This window comes from Pleurodeles waltl, chromosome 3_2 (genome assembly GCF_031143425.1).
Source record: "Pleurodeles waltl isolate 20211129_DDA chromosome 3_2, aPleWal1.hap1.20221129, whole genome shotgun sequence".
NCBI lineage: Eukaryota > Metazoa > Chordata > Amphibia > Caudata > Salamandridae > Pleurodeles > Pleurodeles waltl.
The window spans coordinates 102953669-102978351 of NC_090441.1; the positions used below are offsets into that span (position 1 = coordinate 102953669).

The 24683-nt window shown below is 43.9% G+C and overlaps 1 protein-coding gene across 1 annotated transcript in view; it reads left to right on the plus strand.

Moving 5' to 3' along the window:
- The window catches only part of LOC138286353 (uncharacterized), a 1286679-nt gene that overhangs the window by 1145410 nt on the left and 116586 nt on the right, over positions 1-24683 (plus strand). The window contains exon 94 of the mRNA XM_069226509.1: positions 11278-11479. Within this exon, the coding sequence (XP_069082610.1) occupies positions 11278-11479 (202 nt within the window). The remainder of the gene's footprint in view (positions 1-11277; positions 11480-24683) is intronic.

Here is a 24683-nt window from a genome sequence, read left to right on the forward strand (position 1 = left end):
GTCACCATGTAAAATACCAAGAAATGGTAGCACGCAATGAATATCAAAGTCAAATCATCATTAATCGAATCGTGCGTCTTGCCGATTCGTAAAACACGATGTAAATGTCAAGAAATAACAGCTCACAATAAATAACAAGATCAAAGTACAATGAAATGAATCACGCTTCTTTTGCCGATTCTTAAGCCACCATGTAAATGTCAAGAAATGGTAGCACGCAATGAACAACAAAGTTAAATCCTCATGAAACGAGTTGCGCGTCTTGCCAATTTGTAAAACATCATGTAAATGTCAAGAAATAGTAGCGCGCAATGGACAACAATGTTTAAACACCATAAAACGAATCGCGCGTCTTGCCGATTCTTAAGCCACCATGCCAATGTCAAGAAATGGTAGCACGCAATGAATTACAAAGTCAAACCTTTATGAAACAAATCGCGCGTCTTGCCTATTTGTAAACTACCATATAAATGTCAAGAAATGGTAGAGCGCAAATAATCTGTTACTCATTTAAGAATTAAACCAAGAATATGAAAATTCTCAATAACGGTGCCGGAATAGTACAACCACCATCTTACCGCCTGGAACAATGATCACCAATGAAGGATGAAGGGCAGAAGACTGGAAGATCCAAATAGGCCGCCGGGACAGGAGCTCAGGAAAAAGCTGCTGCTCTGCACCAGGACCTCTGAATAGTGAGCACTGGGAGTTGGGCTGGCTCTCTTTTATAGAGTCTTGGCCCAGCCCAGAACCACGCCCAGGCATGTTGCAGGGAAAGTCTCTGGAAGGCCCTGGAAAGGGGCCACACCCTAACACACTCTGAAAACCTGCAGCAATACATTGCAAAGGAACAGTATTTGTAAGCATATTAAAAAGAAGTTTTCAGGATTGAACTCTGCAGTGCAAAAGGTTAAACATATCAGCACAATGCATAAATTACGTTGTTTTGAGAGTGCTGGGTTTTGCATTTTTGTCGCCAATAGAGCGCGTACTGCTCTGGTGTTGACACCAACCTCTTCAGTGTCATTGCTGCCATTTAGTGTGGCCGTTTTAGAAGCAGTATAGGAGGCATGGAGAAAGCCAACCACAGCCCCTGCTGTCACTTGAGCAGTAGCAAGATGTTACAAGCTGGATCCATGGGATCCAGCTTTCCCCTTGATGCACCCTTCCCCAGAGAGTTTGGTTATGCATACTTCCTCTGCCACCAAATTAAATCCAAGCTCTCTTCCTACCCATCCTCCAGACAGCAGGTGAAAGAATTTGTGGGGGTAGAGAAAAATGTTTTTTCGGTGTGTATTTTCACATTATGCTCTGTGCTGTGTGCCTTTTTGGACACTACACTCATGCCCTATGGGGCATGATTTCCATGGGCATGCCCAGCTTGGCTGAACACCTTTGGGATCATGTTACTGAGGTGGTCTGAGATGATCAGGACACCACCAAACACATCAGGGTGGGTCTGAATACTTTCAGACTATGCGGCCAGAGTGATGAGGTTCTCTGAAAACCCAGTGGAGATTGGCTGTGCTCCACTGAATTTTTTTTAAACATTTCCAGAATACTTTCATGGACATGCCACTTGATGGGGAGTGTCAAAAGTGGAAGCCACATTAGAACAGTTTCAGGTAGGAAGAGCAACAGCCAGATCCCTGTGGCTGCATTCCTCCTTCAAAAATAACAATTGAGAAACTTTTTTTTAAACAGCACTTGTTCCTATAATGGGCATGGGTTGAGTTGAATAAAAAAATGTTCCCGTAAAAAGTCAAATTAAATCACGAGTTTTGATGAGTACTAACATCTGTGGTTCTGCCGTCATGCACCAGTCCCGCAACTGAAAGTAACAGTCCTACACTGCACACTGCTTAATATCAACCCGCTAAGCCGTAGAATCCTCCTCTGAGTGAATAATGTGTGTGTTATTTGGCATGTATAACACTCAATGAGCAGTATATTGTTGAACCCTGGTAGCTCGTTGAGCTGCGGCATTCTCCTTTTCACTCCTCTTCTGATTAGCACATTCTATTGAAGCTGCTTCACGCATTTGTCAGAGGATTCATTGATGCTTTGTAATGATGGTAAATAGGTTCTCCTCGTGCTCAATTGTCCCCATTTTGATATCTGGCCTGTATCTAAGGGATTATGTGCATGATGGGACTCTCATGCATGTATTTCCTTGGTTGGTCAACCTCATCATTGGAACAGGCATGTTAGGTGGCTTGTGTTGGAGCATCATTCCATAGCTATACAAGCAAACCTACCACAAAAAAAAACATAAATACCACGGAATAGCATTAGGAAAGCTAGTCGTGGCAGAAGACTTTGGGGGTCATTATGTGTAAATGTCCGCCGAAGTCCCAATGGGCAGGTTGCCACCAGTGCGGCTGCCTCCCCGTGGGCCCCATTATGAGTTTCCCGCTGAGTCAGCGGGCAAAAACAGAGTTTCTGCCCGCTGGCCCAGCGGGAAACAGCCTACAGCATTGTCTCTGGCTCGTATTCGAGCTGGTGGCAATGCTGTCATGCGTAGGGTGCACCAGCAACTGAAGCAATGTTCGCTGTCTGCAAAGCAGACAGCAAACAGTGTGACGGGGCTGGCCAAGGGGACCCCTACACTCCCCATGCCATGTTCATGGGCAGTGCAGGAGCCTGCCTGGGGCCCCCATGCACCCGTCTCCGACCAGGGTCGTAGTCAGGGCCAAAACTTGAGTTGAAAGCAATGGGATAAACTGTTGCAGACTTGATGCTTAAATAACAGCGTACAAGAAACTAGTTTTTAGATTAAGACCATTTTTGCTCGACAGTGAGATTAACACAGTTTTGTCTTATTATCCACATTTCCAATATATTCAATGTGATGTTTGGCTAAAATGCTCTGGTTTCAGTACAGCAGAGGACCACAGAAAAACAACCGATTCATATCGGCATTGCATCATGTATTTCCCCTCAGAAGTAGTTACTTTTGACTTGAAATGAAAAAAAAATGCCCAGGTCTCCATATTTTTCTACATTTCTCCTGAGTTCACGGCTACTGAGGGTTTTATTCTATATATTCTGTTACAATGCAAAATTACTGTATTCAAGAAATGAAACACAGTACATATTAGCGGCGTTATCTAGGAATAGCTTCATTAGAACGCCACCTTTTTCGTGACTTAACATCCTCACAGATTCAGATGTAAGAATCTCAGGAGTTTTTTTGTCTCTGGTGTGGCATAATCTTCTGGGCAGCGGGGTCCTGAAATGCAATTTATTGTAAAACACACTGTGGTTTCAGCGCTACAACAGTCAATGATATTCTCTTTATTAACGCTCAGATGAGAACCCAACATGACATTGGAAAGCAGTGAACTCACCAGAAGGGCAGATAAAGTCATTATTTCCAGCATGCATCATATTTCATCATCAGAGTCCTGCAGTCATGGCTGACACCAGGGAATGAGTTTGTTGCAGCCATAATAATGTGGGAAGCCCTGCTTCTGCTTCCCTTGGCACTTTTCTGCGTGGACATTTGTAGTGCTCGAGCTATTAATCACAGTTGGCAAGGGACATTGCAAACCAGTGCACTTTGCATTACATATATTGGAAAAACCTCAGTATTAAAAGACAATAGTGCCTTTCGTGTTTCTCAATTTAAAGGTGAAAGACTAGTGTGTCCTTAGTTACCAGGGGACGCTTTCACAAAGGCATTCTGTAGTACATAAAGCAGAATGCTTGTGATGCTCCTTTGCATACTCTTACATGGCTTTTTGCACTAGCCACATAATTCAGGGAATATTCATATACAGAGAATAGAAATAAATAAGACTGTGTCATCTTTGGATTTTCACTAATAAAGAGTTGTTCATTTGGAGACTAATTCACCAAGTTATGTAAGTATGTGTAAAAGACTGCTGTAGTACTACTTCCAAGCTCATAGAAGTTTTGTGAATCAACCCTCTTTTTGTTTTCTCTGTGACAGAGTAAGTCACAGACATAACAGAGTTTGATTATTTTTACTCGTTTGGCTATTACACATAATCAATGGTGACATTATTAGAATTAAGAATCTACAGCCTAGTGCAGAAGTCAAGTGTAAAACTGATTTTTGGGAAAGTGAAATGTGTTTAAACAGTGCTCAGACTTAGGAGTCCTACATGGTATGCTGTTAAAGAAGACAAGTTTTGATGGAGCAACTTTAATTAAGATTATTTCAGATTGAGTAGTGTCTCTGGTGCAAATGCTCTAACCCCTAAAGCATGCTATAATTGGCTAAATTCCTAATTGGCAAATGTAACTTACCTATGCCCAGTTGCACTTGGTAATTTTAGGAGGGATGGGGCGGATGGGAAGCACACTCACACTCATTCATTCACACATGCACACACATCCATTCACAACACTCATCAACATTCAATTATACACGCAAGCACCAAACATTCATTTAAAAAAACACACACCCCTCCCCCTTCAGCCTCGGAGGTCCCAGGAGGGTTGGGACTGCTGCCTTCCCTCACTAGCAGTCCCAACTTCGTCACAGAATGGGATCAGGTCAGTGAGACACTATGTGACGAGGTGTCACTGATTGACACTTGCCCTGGGCGCTTCAGGGCTTAAACCTGAAGCACCCAGGTCAGAGTCAACGGGGGACACTTCCCCTCGTCACCGAGGGGGAGGGCCTTGAGTCACCTTTGCTGAGCTGAGGAGGTCACGCCCATAGGAGCTGTGACCTTTTCGTCCCAGCAAAGTTCAGGTCAGCAGCCAGGAGTCTGCGCAAATCGTGCATGTCTCGCTCCTGGCTGCCTGATCTCTTCATGAGGGGCAAAAGGTGAGAGAAGTGCACCCTAAAGGATGGGCTGCGGCTGCCTATGCATCCCTAGTATATGATTCAAAGTGGACCCAGAGCCTATAAGTTAAATGTCACTAGTGGACTGCAGCACCTATTGTGCCACCCAGTACAGTGACAGTGCAAACATAACTGCGGGCCTACCATTGTAGTCTGGCTGTGTAGTTTTAAAAATGCAAGTTCAGCCTGTCAAAATAAAGCCGTTTGATAGACCTAAAGATTCCTTTTAAACATGATAAGTCAACACATTCTAGACCCCATAAGCCTTAAGCAGAATGCATGGTATTTAAAACTAGGGCATGCAGAGATTTAATGTTACATATGTCCTTACAGTGAAGAGGCTCCAAAAGCAATTTTCACTGTAGCAAGCCTAGCTGTTTCATAGGAAAGCAGTGGATTACATTATTACATTTAGTTATGCTAATTTCAGTTAGGAAACACCTAGAAATAGGATTCAAACACTCATTTTAATAGTTATTCAAAATCTAATTTGACAATGAACTCATCACATTTTGTATAACTATTAAGGAAATTTTCATTTTGAAAAATGACCTTTTTCCTCCACAAAACCTCTAGAGGCCCATTTGCATGAGCCCCAGATGTCAGCCAGGAGCTGATTAGCCCCCATGGTGAGGTGTTAACATGCTCCCAGAGCTAAGTCAAAGGCCTTGGGCATGGGGAGGTGTTGTTGTTTCTTTCACAGGATGATCTTTGGGCTGGGCCCAGGAACTTGTTGAACGTCAAAAGGCCTACCCTGTCACAAGCAGATGTAGCTAATATCTATGCTATCCCCTATATTTGTTTACTTAGGCAAGCGCCAATGCCAGTGAGAGGGGAGCTGCTCACAGAATTTGTTTAGAGTGACCAAGGAGAAAGGGAATGTTCATGCCCATGGTGAAATTTTCCATATCAGTCAGGGAGGGTCCAGGAGTCACTCCCACTCACAAGCTAGTGCCAGACATAAATGTGGCGCCCTTGGGTATCTTCTTCAGAACACTACTGGACACTACTGGACCTATGGAAGACAGAAGGAAGACTTCATCTGCTGATGAGGCCTGTGAGCAAACCTGATGGGCTGGACCTGCTACCACATACATTCAAATGTATAAATCTTCACAAGGCGAAGATACCAAAAGTATCTGGCCCACGTCAGAACTTCCTGGATGCAAATTTTGAATTTCATCCTCTCAGACCTTTGTTGCCAAAAGTCAACAGCTTCACCGTAGCCTTGAATGATAGTTATTCAGCCTCAAAGAGCCTTTCTTCGGCACATACTCATGTCTTGCCCCACTTAGGATTTTTGACTTCCATTACAGAGACTGAGGGCCTAATTACGAACCTAGCGGTCTCATGACTGCCAGGTTCGCAGTGGAGGTTGGACCCCACCAATGTGGAGGTCGAGTACCACATTACGACTGCGGTGGTTGAGCCGAGGTCGGACCTCCAGCACTGCCAGGATTAATCGTCCCGGTGGTCTGGCGGTCGTGGCAGTCCTAATACGCCAGGACAGCACTGCCCTGGGGATTATGACTTCGTTCTCCGCCATAGATTTCATGGCGGTAGCACTTCCATGAAAAGGCTGGCGGAGAACGGGTGCAGGAGGCCCCAGGGGGGGCCCTACACTGCCCATGCACTTGACATGGGCAGTGCAGGGGCCCCCGGCCAGGACCGTCCCAATGTTCACTCTCTGCAGAGAGTGAACATTGCGAGAATGCTGGCTCACCCTGCGCAGTACAGCATTGCCGCTGGCTCTGCTACGAGCCGGAGACAATGCTGTAGGCCCGTTTCCCACTGGGCCAGTGGGTGGAACCTGAGGTGACCACCGACTGACCCAGCGGGAATCTCGTAATGGGCCTGGAGCGGAGGAAGCCACAATGGCGGTAGCCTCCCCATCGGGATTTCGGCGGACGGGCTTTTCTGTCCACCGAAATCGTAATAAGTCCCTGAGTCAGAAGGTAAAAGGTCCAGCTGGGGCCAACTTGATTCCTGTAGCAAGACGTGCTCCATCGCAATCAGCCTTCAATCACACCTAGGTACTGGTGAAGTGCAAATAGATGAGCACGGTTGGTACTTAATGCTTTTTGACACTATTTTGTAAAATCATATCTCCGGTTCCACTTATTGGATTTTTGTTGTATGGGTGTTGTTTTGTTCACTAAACCGACACCCCCCAGGGATTTGCAACACATATTAGCAAATTTTGCTGCACAGAAATATATATTTTTCCAGCACACGTTTGCACTTTTTGCAGCATTATTACAGCACTTTATTTTGCTTGCAATCTTTCCTTTTCAACCTTAAATTAGTGAAAACTACTCCATCAGAGTGTTCAGTCTTGGCATAGCCATGCGTATGGTATCTGAGGATGTCTATTTGCTATTGCCATTTATTTTATTGACATCAGATGGGAGGAAGCCTGAACTGATTCAGCAAGGATTCAAACTCCTTGAGTTTGTTGGTGCTAAAATACCTGGGTCTATGTCTACAAAGATTTTACATCAGGCTTGTGTTACATGTTCAGCGCAGACTCCATACAAAATCCTAACAACACTTCCTGCAGGGACTCCGCTGCATCCTCACAATGTTCCCTGCAACAGTTGAGAGTGAGGGGTGCTTATTGCACCATCACTCTCTGCTCTACAGCAGACCACTGCAGTCCTCACTCTCCTCCCCGTAGAAACTCAGTAAACCTCCACAATTCTCCATCACTGCAAGAGCTCCTTCACCCATCACAACTCTCACTCACTATTCCTTGCACCACTCACCTCCTAGAAGGTGCACTGTGTACCTCTCCTTCTCCATCATGCAGGTGCTCCTTCTGACCTTTAGGGTCCTTACTGCAGGAGCGCCATGCACCTTTCCCGTTCCTCTGTGCAGGAGCTGGCTGTACCCTCTAAATTCTCACCACAGGAGATCCTCGTACCTCTCATTCAACTCCAAGTAGGAGCACTCCCCCTCTCCCCCTGCAGGAGCTTCTAGCACCACTCACTACACTAGTTCCCTTAACCCGTCACTCTCTTCCCTGTAATAATTCAGTGCAACCTCACAGTGCTCCCTGCAGGAGCACCCTACAATCCTCACTCACTTCCCCTCACTCTTAGCACCACTTACTTACCTCCCTGTAGGAGCTCATTATATTCCTCACACTTATCCATGCAGAATTAAAGGCAAAGTCACACACTCCATTTATCCCTCACTCTCCTCCCAACACCTCTTACAACCATCCAAACAGGAAGAAAGAGCATGGGTGCAGTAATTCTTGTCATGGTCACACATTCCCTGCCTAAGCTGCCCGGTCTCTCCCAAAAGAGGCTGATACCTACATGTAGAAGTGGTTGAGCCACTGAAAGCTTAAGCCAGGCTCAAGCCTGAAGCCTTGCTGGAGCTCAGCTAGAAATCCCATTCAAACTTCAAACCCACAACAAGATTCCCACGACAAGATGAGCTTTCTTATATTTTCGGCCTGCCACTCTCTCTCTACCCTCATGCACCACGGTGTAAAAACAGAATATTAACATTTAAGATAAAAACGAAAGACATTTAGGCCCTCATTATGACCTTGGCGGGCGGCTACAGCCGCCTGCCAAGATCTGACCGCCGGGCAGCCGCACCTCCGCGCGGTCATTATGAGATCCACACCGGTTTCCGGTTTCCGCCCACCGGCCCAGCGGGGATCTCGGCCGCAACATAGGAGCCGGCTCCAAATTGAGCTGGCGGTGTTGCGGCCGTGCAACGGGTGCAGTTGCACCCGTCGCGCTTTTCACTGTTTGCATAGCAGACAGTGAAAAGCTGCATGGGCCCAGTCAGGGGGCCCCTGCACTGCCCATGCCAGTGGCATGGGAAGTGCAGGGGCCCCGCGACTCCCCGTACCGGCAGCCTTTTCCTGGCAGTAGGGGGACTCGTAATCCCCTGGGCAGCGCTGCTAGCAGCGCTGCTCTGGTGGATTACTACCGCCGGGGCCATTGTGGCGGGAAACCGCCAGCCCCGGCGGTGCAACCATGGCGCTTCCGCCGCGGTCGTAATGACCAGGGAAGCACCGCCAGCCTGTTGGCGGTGCTTCCGTCATTTCAGCCGTGGCGGTCTTGTACCGCCAGGGTTGTAATGACCCCCTTAGTGGCAGATTTGTACAAGGTGATACCATTTAACCGGACTAATCACACCTTCCCCACTTAACCAAACTGCCTGATTTTAGACAAATATTTTATTTTACTGGTCATCCTGTTTATTCAGTATCACAATTCAAAGATATGCCAGGTGTACAAAAACCTATTGTGCTTGATTTAATGGACTGTAATGTTGCTCTGTCTACAAAATCTGGGCCACATACAGGGTTCACATGATAATTATCTTGCCTCTTGGTTCACTACTGGCACTGTTACAAGAGTGGGGGCCGGGGCAGGAATAGTTCTACGTTCATGTTTAAAAAAAATATCACTTTTAATAAATATTCTCGGTGCAGTGCTCTAATGTGAAGATGTCAAAGCATCCATTTGTCTACGGCCTTCAGTTATTTATGTCCTTAGAGGGACAGCTCAAATCATCTGTTCATTAGTGGATTGCAAAAATCACGAAATGCTGGATGCTCTGATTAAAGTATTCTATTGTTTCGTAAGTTGGAGTGGGATATTTAGTTTGATTTGTTTTCGACGTTTTAACTGTCTTTTTCACTTGTAAATGTTTTTATACATTTTCTTAAATTAGGCTGTCTGCTCTGTGTGATAGATACCAGGGGTTGAGTTCAGGTTGTAAATTACTGAAACCTTTACTGGACCTAGTATGAACAATGACATTATTACTTGGGGTTTACTACCATCCATCCAAGCTGATAGTCCACTTACTTACACTTTTGATTCACATTTCCGTCTGTTTCCTGGTAGCTGGGGGTCCAGGTTCAGTGCTCATATTATGGACTGCTGGTAAGTGAAATTCAGAACTAGCAACAGAATCTAAATAATGGCCAATAATGAGTGTGAAAACTCTTGCATTCTTAGTATGAAAAGACCTGAGACGATCTTGCATTTTGTGAATTAGCAGTCATTATCTCAAGAGGATCCAGTGGTTTGTGTCTCTCACTCTCTCTTTTCAGAATCACATGCCTCTCCTCTCTTACAATCTTGTGAGTTTCACTTGTGTATGGTACTACATTAACTCCAAGATTTCCAAAGGTACTCTTCCAGTACAAAACCTATGCTAGACTTTCACACACGCCCTTGCACTATGGCGCAAAGTTGTGTGCATGGCAAACGGCAGGTAAAATTTGCACCTGCGCTAGGGAGAGAGGAGAGAGCCACATCTCTGTAGATATGACGCTTGCCTGCTCCCTCCCTTTCATGCAACGCAGCACAGCATTTTTCGCTGCCGCGCTGGGTGACAGATTGTAAATCTGCCCCTGCGAGTTATAATTGCATACTCAACCAGGGCTGAAGTTGCCACGACTGCTTCCTAGAGAGGGTTGACTATGAAGAAGATCTGCAATATTTTTGCTTGCTCTTGGTTTCTTTGTCTGATCCTTTCAGATAATAATATTGCATTGATTCAGAAGCCAAAGATGAAGCATTGTTTGAAAGATTAGTGGTTCAGCACATCTTAAGGTAGCATTGTTTGGTCAGAGGTCAGTTCTTTCAAATTGTGCATGTATTTCTGGATAGTCATTCGAAGTGAAAGAAAATACAGAGAGTATAGTAAGTATTAGACAACGCGTGTAGTTATCTTCAGCACATTGGTTCTGATGGATACTATATTCTCTTTTCTCATTTCTGTCACCAGCCCATCTCTCATCTCTGCCCTTGAATCTTCTAATGCCTACTTTGCTGTAAAATTCTGGGAAATTACACTGTATCAGAAAGGTTGTGACGTCCTTTTGGTATTGCATTTTGTCAGTGACATGAGGCATAAGTGGTGGCGTCTGGCACCTTGAAAGAAAATGGAAACAGGTTCTGTGGTCCAACCATTAAAACCACTGTTTTCCTCAGAACCACTGTTACCAAAGACGAGTTTCATTTCTACCTACCAATTTAAATTATAATGAGTTTCTCATCCTAGAAAAAGTACTCACTACAGTATGTAGTGAGTCATTTTTCTCACTACTTTTTTAAGGCATTCCATTTCCACGATCACTGTAGCTTTTTCATTCTAATCCTTTTCTGAGAAAATATCACTTATGTACCTGCACTCCCCTGTATATTTTATTCTTTTTTTGATGTGCATGATTTATCAATAAAGTTCAAATATGTAATCAGAAATTTGCAATGCATGATTTACATTATTATACATGAAACCTATGGTGCTTAAAATGTCGCTTAAAAGATGCAAAAAAGCTTTTAAATATTATTTTTCTTCTCTCTAGAGCATTTTCAATTTTTGGTACTAAATAGGTTTTCTTATATTCACATTAATCCTTATTCAGGTTTGTTTTCATAACATAAAATCATTTGTTTTTTCTTTCAATTCTTTTTTAGGAGTGCCACTGGATGAATGCATCACTTTACTACATAAAGCAGCAGGTTGCGGACTTATCAAAGGCCATGGTGGTTGGTTCATTTGCAGTACCACAACATCTGTCCATGACAGTGACATCCTTGCAGGAAGGAGATCTGCCACAGGCGTGGCTGCATCCTCATTGTAGACCTACATCGCATTCACTGCTGAGCTGGCTAACAGGTACACTGCTATGGAAACTCCACAAAATATAGAGTGCAATAAAACATTCTCCTCTCTCTTCCCATGTCATTTATCTTCCATTTTATGCTTGCAAACCCTGCAAGATACTAGGCCAAATAAAAGTATGAAAAATGTGTATGCAGTGAAAAATGGCATATTGTAAAATCGCGCACACGTTTTGGTGCTCCTGAAGGAATGTTGTAAAGGGCCAAACATTAGAAAGTAACATTGTTTATACATGGCTAACCTCAATACATTAAGTTTAATATATTTTTCAGGAAGAAACCAATGACAACTAACTCTTTTAAAGTTTATTGAAATTTAGATATTAGACAATAGTTCTTGAATCTGAGAGGAAAATGTTCTTATGAGATAAGAACTATGAATAGAAAAGAGAAGAATAGTAAATAAATACATCCCCTGTCCAAGATCCTTTCCCAGTTATAGCAGAATAAGAGTACTTTTCCGGCATCATATTATTCCCTACTATATATATATATATATATATATATATATGTGTATATATATATATATATATATATATATATATATATATAAAATCCTTTCTCGTTACTCAGCGTTTGTTTTGATAATTTTGAGTCTATGGTGTGTTTGTATAGGTGTCCAGTAAAGTGACTAAGGGGGTGATTCCGACCCTGGCGGACCGCGGATGCACCGCCAACAGGCTAGCGGTGCATCCAGGCCAATTCTGACCGCGGCGGTAAAGCCGCGGTCAGAAAAGGGAAACCGGCGGTTTCCCGCCGGTTTTCCCCTGGCCTGAGGAATCCTCCATGGCGGCGCTGCAGGCAGCGCCGCCATGGGGATTCCGACCCCCTTCCCGCCAGCCTGGTTCTGGCGGTTTTGACCGCCAGAACCTTGCTGGCGGGAACGGGTGTCGTGGGGCCCCCTAACAAGGCCCCACAAAACCGCGACGGGTGCAACTGCACCCGTCACACCCTTTCCACTCCGCCGGCTCCATTCGGAGCCGGCATCCTCGTGGAAGGGGATTTCCCGCTGGGCGGGCGGTACGGTCTTCTTACTTTGTGACGGCTTACATCTGGTTTGGTAAAAACAAAAAAAACTATGCATATCATTCTTCAATTCTATCAGTATATCCAGGGTATAGAAACAACTACAGCTTTCTTTGTTAGCACAATTTCTTTCTCATTACTGGTTTAATATCAAAAATGTATATATTGAATTAGTGCATGATAGGTAGGAAAACCTGGGGGAAGGGATGATGTGAGATCAATTGGACCCCTTCCAGCTCAGATAAACCAGGTTGCCTACAAAGTTTTCTGATGCTGCAAGTTGTTTCTTGTTTGCAACGCTCCCGAAGGCATGGAGTGGGCCCTCTTTTGTAGGTATAGCCTACATAAATGCACACCTTAAAAATGTCATGGCAGCCATGTCATCATTTATAGCACATAGAGAGAGACAAGGAAGGTTATAGCCCCCATACTGCCTCCCAAATTCAATAACCATATACACAAAACGTATGGGGGATCCAAAGAACGGACCCGCAGGATCACGGAAAAGAGTGGTCCTATCACAGGTTGAACAGATCCTGCGGGTCTGTTCTTTGGATCCCCCCCAATACATTTTGTGTATATAGTCATGTCATCATGACTCTTATCTTTTTTGTTTAGCCATGCAATGCAACAGCTATTATGTTGTACAGCATGGCTAACAATAGGTCTTTTAGTAGAGACCTATTGGCTTTGCCAATGCTTTTTTTACTTGAAAGTGCTTTAAATGGCTGCCTCTTTGTGTGACTTACAGTATGCTGTATCAAGCTGTAGGGAAAGGTGATAGACAATCATGAATATTCATGATGTTATGGAATTAGTGTGAAGCTGTAATTATTTTTATTTTTCAGTTTATCTTAACACATGATTTCGGTATATATATGTTGAACTGTAGCAAAATGTCAGCAGTTTATTGTAATGTGGCTGGATATTCACAAATAACTCAAATGCATTTCCCACACTAGCCTGCACTTTTGGATGTTAGTCGTACACGCAAGGACGTAAATCCTGGTAATATTCACTATCCTCTCCATATGCCTTTCCTAACGAACTGAAACATTTCTCTCAAAGATTAGAATTTCTGAACTAGTAACCAACATCTCTGCTCATAAAATTCCTCAGCGCCTGGTTTTGAGAATCTGAATCTAGGAATCTGGATATAAACACCTTTTTTCCATTTGTTGGATGTGGGCAGAAAATGGTCTGTGAATTGGGATTCTAGTGCCAAATGTACTTACATACTCATCTCTCCAGGAAAATTCCCTCACTTCAGGGTCTGCGCCAGGCATGTGTACTTGCATCCCTTCTTTTTAATCTGTTTTTGGCTGATTTACTGGCGGAACTGGACAAGGTGAACTTGCATCCACCAAGGTTGGGGCAAACTGCTATGACAAGCTTGATGTATGCCAATGATCTCATCCTTTTCAGTGACACTAGAATAGGCCTGCAGGACTACTTAACGCAACAGCTGAATTCTCAGAAAAACATGCTCTCCTCATCAACCTGAATAAATAAAAAATCATGCCCTTTAAGACTGCACGGCTGCGATATCAGTGGTACTTGGGTAACAACAAGGTTGAAAAAGTGCGCAAATATAAATATCTAGGGGTTCTTCTTGACAGCAATGGCTCATTCAAGCCTCATCTGGAGTCCCTTAGTCGGAAATCCATCTCATTTGCATTCGTGTTCAACAGCGTCAAAAAAGCAACTGGTTCTTCAACCTATCTGCCGCTATTAAAGGTCATCCAAGCCAAATTAATTCCAACAATAACATATGGCAACGAAGTTCTAAGAGGTCGTGGTGACGAGCACTTGGACAAAATGATCGCCAAGCTCTTCAAGAGGTTGTTCAGCTTACCAAATCATGTTCCACTGGCCCACGTCCGCCTAGATTTTGGCCTGGTTAGGCCGCCTCTAGCAAGGAAAGGGGCATTTATCAATCTAAGCCATAAACTTAAGGTAGCAAGGGAAGGCTCCTTAAGCTCTCTTATGTGAATGTGAATAACTTCGGACCACACTTCCCCCTTCCGTCTCTACCTTTAGTCCTCCCTTACAACATTGGGCCTGGTAGATCAACTACCCCAACTCAGTTCATACCAGCATGTCAAACGTGCAACGAAAGTAATTGTCAAGTCTCTCTCACATCTTCAGGATAAAGAGGCTTTATCTAAATGAAGCAATGCCTGGCTGGTTCGGTTATCATACGGCACTCTAACCCCACAGCTTTATCTGGGAGCGGCAGTTAATCTATGGATCAAAGCAGCCTTCATGAAATACCGAATGGGCTACCTTCCAACATTAGCCCACCTCCCTAGGTGGACGCGAGTCAATACGACGGACACCTGTTGGCTATGTGGGCTGGCTCCGGAAATGCTTATCCATCAGATATGCCTGTGCAAAAGCACTATAACAGATCGTAATAGGCTCCTACGACTAGTCTGGCTTCAAAGGGGGCTGCGCAGGTGCAGACCGGCGATACTGGCAGGATTTAAAGGGGATGACGTGCAGCTCAGCTGCAGACTGGCTAATTTCTTGGATAAATTAGGGCGCCTTCTACAAGAGACTGAACAAGCAAGATAAGCGTGCACAACCAGCCTGCAAGCAAGTTTGTAGTACTCCGTAACTCAGCTGAATATTTTTACCATAAACCAATTTTACTATTGTATTTTACGATTCCTTGTTTTCCTTTTCTTTTTCTTTCTTTCCTTATTCTTTTTTCCTTTATCTTGGTGTAATGGTTTTCATTGACCGAACTCACTAATAAATAAAACAATAAAACATAATTACATACTGATCTGAAAAAGCGGCCTCATATTGATCATCTACTTTTTGAAACTGGTATTTTATTTTGTAATTCCAGCCTATGTCACAATAGGTCGGTTCATAAAATAAGGAGTCACAGGGAGTCACAGAATCACCTACCTAATTAATATTCATTAGACAGGTTGCAATTTGCAAACCCCACTGATTGGCTGCACTGGCAGGGATGGTGGCCTGCAAGGGACAGCAGACCATCATCTCTGTTATTCCATTTGAAAGTGGAAAACTTCTTTAAAAAAGCAGCTCCTTATCTTTAAAGGAATTTAAATAAAAAAATTTCTTTTTTTAAGTGTCCTTTTAGGAAATAGGGCTACTTAAAAAAAACTTTTCCATTTCGAAAAGCTTAAGTAAGAGTTGGCAATGTTTCACTGACCTACTCCTCCTCTCTCCAAGTAGTAGCCACCCTGATTTCTAAAGCGGAAGAAGTCCACAAGAGAGCCTCTTTCCCTTTGAGAATCAGCTACCTCCTGAACTTTGGAGTCTGTAACTGATCAGTGGTATGCGACTAGATTTTTAGTCGTAAACCATTGATACATAGATTGCTGAGTTGTAATTAGGAAGGGACTTGTCCCTAAGGGAATGCTTTCCTGTAATTGTTTTTAAACACATTTTGCAACTTGGAAAAGTATATCTGTATCACAAATGGTTTTTCACATAGTACAATGGTTTTTGCAATCGCAATCCTTTTTTTCACCCATTATGAGTATTTGTGACTGGATGAACCCCTTTGTACATCTGCCCCTTACTCCCCATGTGGAACTAATCATAATCAGGTGGCATTATTTGAAAGAAATGCTTGTTCATTAAGTGGCCTGTTTGTCAAAGAGAGCACAGTGAATTAAGCCTCAAGTCATCCCATTACATTTGCTAACATAGAAACCAATTAATTAATTCTGTAATCCCAATGACAAAGTGTAAGAAGTAGCCAAGTGACAGTAATTACTCCATTATATTAATGTTAATTCATATCAAACTTACTAGTCTATTAGTCTGTTTATATGTACACCAACAAATAATAAGAGATCAATCACCATACAATTACCAGAAAATCTGCTAGTAAAAATATGTGGCTGGTTCAACACTGAGCACATTCGAACAAGAAGGCCATTGTGTTGGCTCATTATCTTAAAGGGATGTGTTATTTAGCACGTTCTCATTAGCATTCTGTCTTTATTCATTGTGCAAGTAATTGTTGGATGAGTTTTTTTCCCTGCCCACCTATGTAGCTGCATTCTTCTAATACTGGCATCATTAGGACTTGAGGCTGAGCTGCCAGATGGCCCGTTAGCTGAAATGCCAGAATTTAGACCTAATTTGAATGTTGGCCAGAATGTTTTTATTGTGCTGAGTATGCCACAAATTCTGTAAATTAGCTGACACAGTAGCGTTTCTCAGCTCTCGAAAAGCAAGGCTATCACCTGTGCTGAATACCTCATGTTCAATTGCCTTCAAACATAATCTGATTAGTTCACTTGACTTAATTAAAATAAAATGTATTGGCTACGGAGAAACAAATTCTCAGCAGTTGCCCAGGTACTTGTCAGTGCAGTACAACTTGAAATTAGAGGTTTAGTAAAGCATGCTTCATAAATATGTTTTTGCTGGATAAATTACACCTGTCCTGTTTTGGAAACGCCATGATGCCTGACTGATGTTTTGCTGGGATAACAAAAGATGGTTTGCTGAGATAATGTAGACTACAAAAACATTCACATTTTGTGCAGTATATTAAAATAACCTGTTTTGCCAAAATGTATCTTAATTTTGAACTTTATGTGCAGTGATTCCAATAAGAAGGCTAAAGGAGAAAGAGACCCAATGAGGGAGCTACCGCACTACCTGATCAGGGACACACTAAAAGTACCCTTAGATCACTTTTGGTAAAATGGTTCGAGCACAAAGGCCAGCTCTTAAGGGTGGATGAATATGCGTGGGGTAGGTGATGCAAACAGTAATGCAATTAAAGAAATAAGGCTAATTAAAAATTCAAGCCAAGTTGTATTGAAATGAATAAATATGTGTCAACTATATGCCACAAAACTAACAAAATCAGATGAGGTTATTTAAGAAGAAACAGCCATTCCTACAGCAAACAGTGAAAAGGTGTTCTAACAAAAGTCATTTGGGAATGTAAAAACTTTTGCAGAAAATAGGGATCAGGTGAGACAGATCTGTGAACACAGGCACTCAGTTTGAAGTCGGGGTATTGCCTGTCAAGGGTTTTACCTCAGAGCTTAAAATGTATTGGAAATAAAAAGACCCATCCTGTAGGTTGCCTTGGAATTGAAAGTGTGGGGTTCCTCACCTTACTGAATCTACCATGGTTGAACCTAAAACGTTTGGGCCGAGTTGCTTTAGGTTGCTGAGGCTCAAAGCAATATCATTGGACATGTTTTCATCTTCTATATGATGGGTTTTTGAAAATGCAGGTGGCCTAATGGGCTCTACTTATGGCCTACAACTTAGAAGGGCTCCCGGAGGTCCCGTATTCTGCAAAGCCTGTAGTCACTGAGCTTGGGTTTGGGACTTTCAGTATCCAGGAATTATGCATATGTGCCAAATGGGGTCTGCAGGGTCCTCCAGTGGATGGCCTGCAAAAATGGATGTTTCTAGGCTAGCAGTCGAAATAGCATGTGGAAGTAAAGAAGGTATAACAGCAGTATCCTACTGGTTTCTTGTGGGTCTTCACATGTTCTTCAGTTTTGTGTTTGAGAGCAGTATTGGATGCTGTCGAGGGCTACACTAACTACGTGGATTTTTAGCTCTGGCCTGACAGTGCAAGTGTCACCTGAACTAACGTTATCAGCAAAATCGAACTTTCAGAGTACTACTGAGAGAGGGGCATAGGCTGCATATACATGTTGGTTCCCTAGAGTACAGTATTTGATTGCAGTTGCATCTGTAGGTTGTCACTAAAAGGACTTCTTGCATTCTACTTTATGACTTTTTGTGAACCTTTTTCTTCATACAGGACTGAGTTGGATATGGTGGCAAGCTAATGATCATGGCTGTAGGCCTGATCTGTTAATGAAATATTTTGATAAAGTCTCTAGGTTTATTGTTATTACTCTATATTAAAGCCTACCAATATGTATTGTGTTACATGGAATTTTGTCTCAGCTTCTGTATTTCACTTGGAAATGTAATGCCAGATTTCATAGGTCTGATCTGTTTATAATGAAAAGTTATAATAAAAGCCAGTAGGCATGAACTACTTTTTTAGGGATGAATTGTTATTCCATTGTGCTTAAGCCTGTAGGCAGGTAGTATGTTACATGGAATTTCACAGACAAGGGTTTTGGTGATTCACCTGAACAAACCGTGGGAATAGAAATTACGTACTACAATAATCTTTGTAAGGTTCTCTTTGGAGACATAGGGGGTCCTTCTGACTTTGGCGGGCGGCGGACGCTGCCCACCAAAGTAACCCCGTCGAAAGACCGCTCCGCGGTCAAAAGACCGCGGGGGTCATTTCGACTTTCCCGCTGGGCCGGCGGGCGACCGCCAAAAGGGCACCCGCCGGCCCAGCGGGAAAGACCCTGCAACAATGAAGCCGGCTCCGAATGGAGCCGGCGGAGTTGCAGGGGTGCGACGGGTGCAGTTGCACCCGTCGCGATTTTCACTGTCTGCAAAGCAGACAGTGAAAATCTTTATGGGGCCCTGTTAGGGGGCCCCACAACACCCGTTCCTGCCATCCTGTTTCTGGCGGTGTAAACCTCCAGAAACAGGCTGGCGGGAAGGGGGTCGGAATCCCCCTTTTCTGACCGCGGCTTTACCGCCGCGGTCATAATGGCCCTGAAAGCACCGCCAGCCTGTTGGCGGTGCTTCCGTGTCCCTCCACCCTGTGGCGGTCCATGACCGCCAGGGTTGGAATGAGGGCCTTAGTATTTTGCTCTGACAACTGTAATTATGTATATATTTGTACTTTTATGACTGTATGCCAGATGGTTTCCTTGAAAAAAAGTGTACGCTCAGTACAGTTGGCTTGAGTTAGTTATGGTGAAATGCCAATGATAAGAACTATAGGCCTGAGTGTTGTCATAAAGGTTCTTGTTAGACTTGCCATCTTTGGCGTGGTCTCCCCTAACTGTTAATTGTGTAATTGACCTTCCATTATTGGCATATTTGATTTACTAGTAAGTCTTTAGTACAGTGCACTAGAGGTGCCCAGGGCCTGTAGATTAAATGCTGCAGCACTGGTTGTGCCACCCACATTAGTAGCATTGTAAACAATGCTCAGACCTGCAATTGCAGTGTCTGTGTGTGCAGTTCTGAACTGACAATTCTATTTAGCAAGTGTACCCACTTGCCAGGCCTAAACCTTCCCTTTTTATACATGTACATCCAGGTAGCCCCATGGGCAGGGTGCAGTGTATGTTACAGGTGGGACATGTACGTATGTATTTTACATGTCCTGACAGTGAAATACTGCCCAATTCGGTTTTCACTGTTGCAGGGTCTATCTCTCTCATAGGTTAACATGGGGGGGCTGCCTTAAATATTATTAAAGTTCAGGTTCCCTTTGGAAGCAGATAGAAGTTTGGAGTTTAGGGTCTCTGATCTCACAATTTAAAAATACATCTTTTAGTGAAGTTGGTTTTTAGATTGTGTGTTTGAAAGTGCCACTTTTAGAAAGTAGGAATTTTCTTGCTTAAACCATTCTGTGACTCTGCTTGTTTGTGGATTCCCTGTCTGAGTCAGTTTGACAGTTGGGCTGTTTGCACCTCTCCTCTAGACAATGACACAAAGGGAGCTGGGGTGTAGCCTGCATATCCTGATGAGCCATCTGTGCCTGCCCTCACACAATGCAGTCTCCAACCCCCTGGTGTGGGTCTGGGGCCTGGCCAGGGCACAGCACAATCTTGAAAACAACAGAGACTTCTCTTTGAAGTAGGCCTACTTCAAAGGCAGGAAGGGGTATAAGAAGAGCACCCAAGACCCCTAAAAATTAGATCACTTCTGGAATATAGAGGAACCTCTGCCAAAGAGAAGAGCTGAGGAGAAGTGCTGCCCCTGCCTGTGACTGTGCTTTGTTGCTATCCTGAAATTGCTGTTTCTGGCTGTGAAAGGGAACAAAGACTGGGCTTTATTGTGCATTCCTGCTTGAGAAGAATCTCCAAGGGCTTGAACTGAGCTTGCCTCCTGTTGTTGAAGTCTCAGAGCCATCAAAGACTTTCCCTGCCGGCACCTGGACTCTCTGCTGAGACTTCTGCCCTGCCTGTGCAGTCCCTGGGCTCTTGAGAGGTGAACCTGGCAGCTAAGAACTGAAAATCCACGCAAAGACCGCCGTGAAGGGAAACCTTTGATTCACCACCCACCTCGTCGGCCTTGCAGCTAAAATCGACGCTCCACCTGCATCACGGCTGGAAAATCGACGCAACCCAACTGGAGAAATGACACGCAACACCCGCAGCGGCTGCTGTTAATAAAGCAAGGCCCCACACAGCGTGGTTTGTTGACACTGTGCAACCTGATTTCAGTGCAACATCGATGGGCGCGGAAAATCAGCCTGCCCGGACCCGAGGTGCCTGTGTGGATTGACGCATCGCTCTCTTGCGGGAGGGAAGAAACGACGCACGCTGACCCGATCGAAGGAGGAATGATGCACGTTCTCTCTTGCGGGGGAAAAGTGATGCATCGCTGGCCTTTTTTGACTCACACTCGTCCGTGTGGCTTTATTTTGACGCTAACCAGGTACTTTTATATGCTGACAACGTTCTCACTGTTTTCTAAGGATTAAGACTCTTAGGGGGTCATTACAACATTGGCGGGCGGCGGCTGTAACCGCCATGCGGCCGCATCGGTGCCCATTACAACATCCCCGCTGGGCCGGCGGATGCAAACCTAGTTTACGCCCGCCGGCCCAGCGGGGATGCGGCCGCAACATAGGAGCCCGCTTCTAATGGAGCCGGCGGTGTTGCGGCCGTGCGACGGGTGCAGTTGCACCTGTCGCGCTTTTCACTGTCTGCTATGCAGACAGTGAAAAGCTGCACGGGGCCCTGTTAGGGGGCCTATGCACTGCCCATGCCAGTGGCATGGGCAGTGCAGGGGCCCCAGGACTCCCCTTACCGCCAGCATCTTCCTGGCGGTGCAAACCGCCAGAAACAGGCTGGCAGTAGGGAAGTCATAATCCCCAGGGCAGCGCTGCTTGCAGCGCTGCCCTGGTGGATTATCACCACCGGGGCTAAAACAGCGGGAAACCACCGGCCCCGGCGGTGCGACCGCGGCGCTACCGCCACGGTCGAAATATGGGTCTCCGTACCGCCAGCCTGCTGGCGGTACGGACGCCACTTTAGCCCTGGCGGTTTCAGACCGACAGGGTCGTAATGACCACCTTATTCTTTTAAAAATTCCTATTTTGACTTGTGAATGTTGGATTTTCGTCGTTTTGGTCTTGTTTTGTTTAGATAAATATTGCCCATTGTTCTAAACCTGTGTTGTGTCATTTTGTAGTGTTTTCACCACGTTACTCTGTGTGTTGGTACAAATACTTTACACATTGCTTCTGAAGTTAAGCCTGCCTGCTCGTGCAAGGCTACCAAGAGTGTGAGCGGGGTTTAACCAATGGCGAATTTTATTTACCGTGACTAGAGTGAGGGCCCTTACTTGGACAGTGGATAACCTGACTGCCAACCAAAGACCCAATTTCTAACAGTTCTTATAAAGGCAGCAGGCCAGGCATAATGATTGTGAAAAGCTTATGTTAAAGTCAATAGACATTTGAGTGGATTGTTATTACTCTGGTTAAAAGCCTAGAGCTAGTTGTTTGTTACATGGAATGTCACAGATTTTATTAGTAGGCAAGGGTTTCGGTGTTAGTTACCCCATCTGACAAACCATGGGTATAGGAAATCTGTACTGTGCAAATAATTTAACTCTGTTAGGAGAGGTAGTAGTTTGCTTTGCCAACTGTAATTTTGTATAGATTTGCGTATTTATGGCTATGTGCCTGTTGGGTACCTTGTGGGAAAGCTTATGCTCAATGCAATAGGCCAAGCCAGTCAAAACAGCAAAAGGCTTAACTGGCATGCAGAGAAATCTTATGCCAAATGCCATAAGTATGGCATGTGTATTAAGAAACGTTATTAAATAAAGGCAGTCGGCATGGCTTTTTTTATTGTGAAAAGCAAATGGCAAGTCCAATAGGCTTCTAACAGTTGATTGTTAAAATTGTTGTCACACTATGTTAACAGTCTGTATAAAGGTATTTGGTCACTTGTAATCTCACAGATTATCATAGTAGGTACGGGGTTTGCTATTGGTCTGACAAACCCAGGCAGCAGAATTTCACTGATTCTTGTTAGGTCCTATTGAGAGATGTTGTATATTGTTTTTGAAACTGTAATTTTGTACATATTTGTAACCTTACAACTGTATGCATGATGGTTGCCAGTTTATGTACACTTGAGTAGGCATGTGTTGTATATAGTATCAAGCTATTGGTAAAGGTTAGAAGCCTTATCGGTCCACTGGAAAACTTGGTCAGATTCCTTAAATGGGATCTGTTTATAAGAAAAAGTTATGACAAAGCAAATAGGTCTTACTTATTGTGAAGAACGTGTTAAAGACAATAGGCTTTTAATGGTGAATTGTTATTGCACTGTGCTGATGCCTGAAGGCAGTATCCTGTTACATGAAATTGTACAGATTACCTTAGTATGCAAGGGTTTGGTACTTGTTGTCCAGCCGAGAAGACGACTGTGCTGTTCACTAGAAGGTCCCCTTTGTCTGTATCATCAAGATGGCAGCATTCAGTAAGCCATACTTGAATTCAAATGCATGTTTTTATAATCATTCAAGTTGTGCTCAGCTTAACTGCTCTTTCGTTACTTGCTAAATTCCACAGCAGGGTTAATAGAGAAAGGAGAAATAACTGAACCCCCCCATTTAAAAAGCAACTAGAGTGGCTGTATTTTTAGGGGAGGGGCAATTTTTTGAAAAGCTAAAGATTCTTTATTCACAACCAAAGTATCAGTTCAATTACTTCATATAAAGAGTTCATATTAACAAGTAAACAGTTAGGAGGACAAACCCCACTGAAATTGGAACAGTAAGAAAGGTTTGGGTGATAGGCCATGATGACGGCCTGTCATTACGAGTGCCGAGGCTCCCCCCCTCCTTTTTCAAATCATGATGAACAAAGGTCTTTCTCACATAAAGCCAGCATTGCAGGGTCAGGCAGCCAGGTGCTTCACATCTGCTTATGTAATGTGGTTTGCAGAGCCCTAAGGGCAGTGATGCCATCAGCCTGGCAACCCTAGAAAGATCTTCTTCCTCATGACGAGAAAGATATTGATAGAGTCCGCATTGAGCACTTCAGGTTTAAGCCCTGAAGTGTCTGGGGCTGTCTGGCTGTCACAGCTTCCTTACATCACACTTCCCCAACTCATCTCAAAGCTGGGTAGAATCAACAAGTCTCACTGACCACACTCTACTCTGTGACGATTTACCTTCTCATTGGCAGGAAGAGGAAGTGGTGGGATCTTCTGTTTTCCTGCTGCCCTTCCAAAGCCACCAGCTCCTTCCAAAGGTGTTGTGCTTCTCTCTCCTGCCACTTGCTGGTCCTGCCAACACCGCTATAGCACAATAACTGCCTTTTTTTAATGTTTCTGTGTGTTTGTGTGTTTATATGAATGTAAGTGTTTTTGCACGTGCTGGGAATGGGTGAGTCCAAGTGTATGTGTGTTTGTGCTTTTAAATTAGTGGATGTTACTATGTGTACACTTGTGATTGTGTGAATATATGCATGCATTTCTGCTTGTGAATAGATGAGTCCGTGTGCATGAGTGAGTGCCTGTGAATGGATGAGTGTGAGTATGTGTGCTTAAGCACTAAAGGGTCTGAGTATGTGTGTGCTTGTGTATGAATGGATGTGAGTGGGTGTGCTTGTAGTTGGGTGGAAGTGAGTGTGCAAGCTCCACAACACCTCCAAGTTGTCAGTTGTAACTGGAGACAGAATATTGATTCATTGTTTTGATGAAAGGTTGGTGCAGCAGACCCCATATGCAGAATACGGTTTCAAAGAACGACCGCCAAGATGTCGGACTCACAAATGATGTAATAATGTATGGGAGAATGTAACCAAGTGTGTTCTTTTTATATGGATACGGTTTGCTGATCCCTTGATCTGGTTATATACAGGAACGTTTCATTTACCAATCTGTTTACTGGTATACGAGTGAAGGAGAAAGAGACGTGGTCAATGTTGGAGGAGTCCAAATAGAAGCATAGCCCACTGAACTGGCACAATGATCTAATCATTACTTGTTTAAAAAAGCAAATAAAGTGTGTTTGAAAAAGTGTCTAACTATTTAGAAAATCAGAACTGAACGCTTTATTTTTTATATGCCTAGATT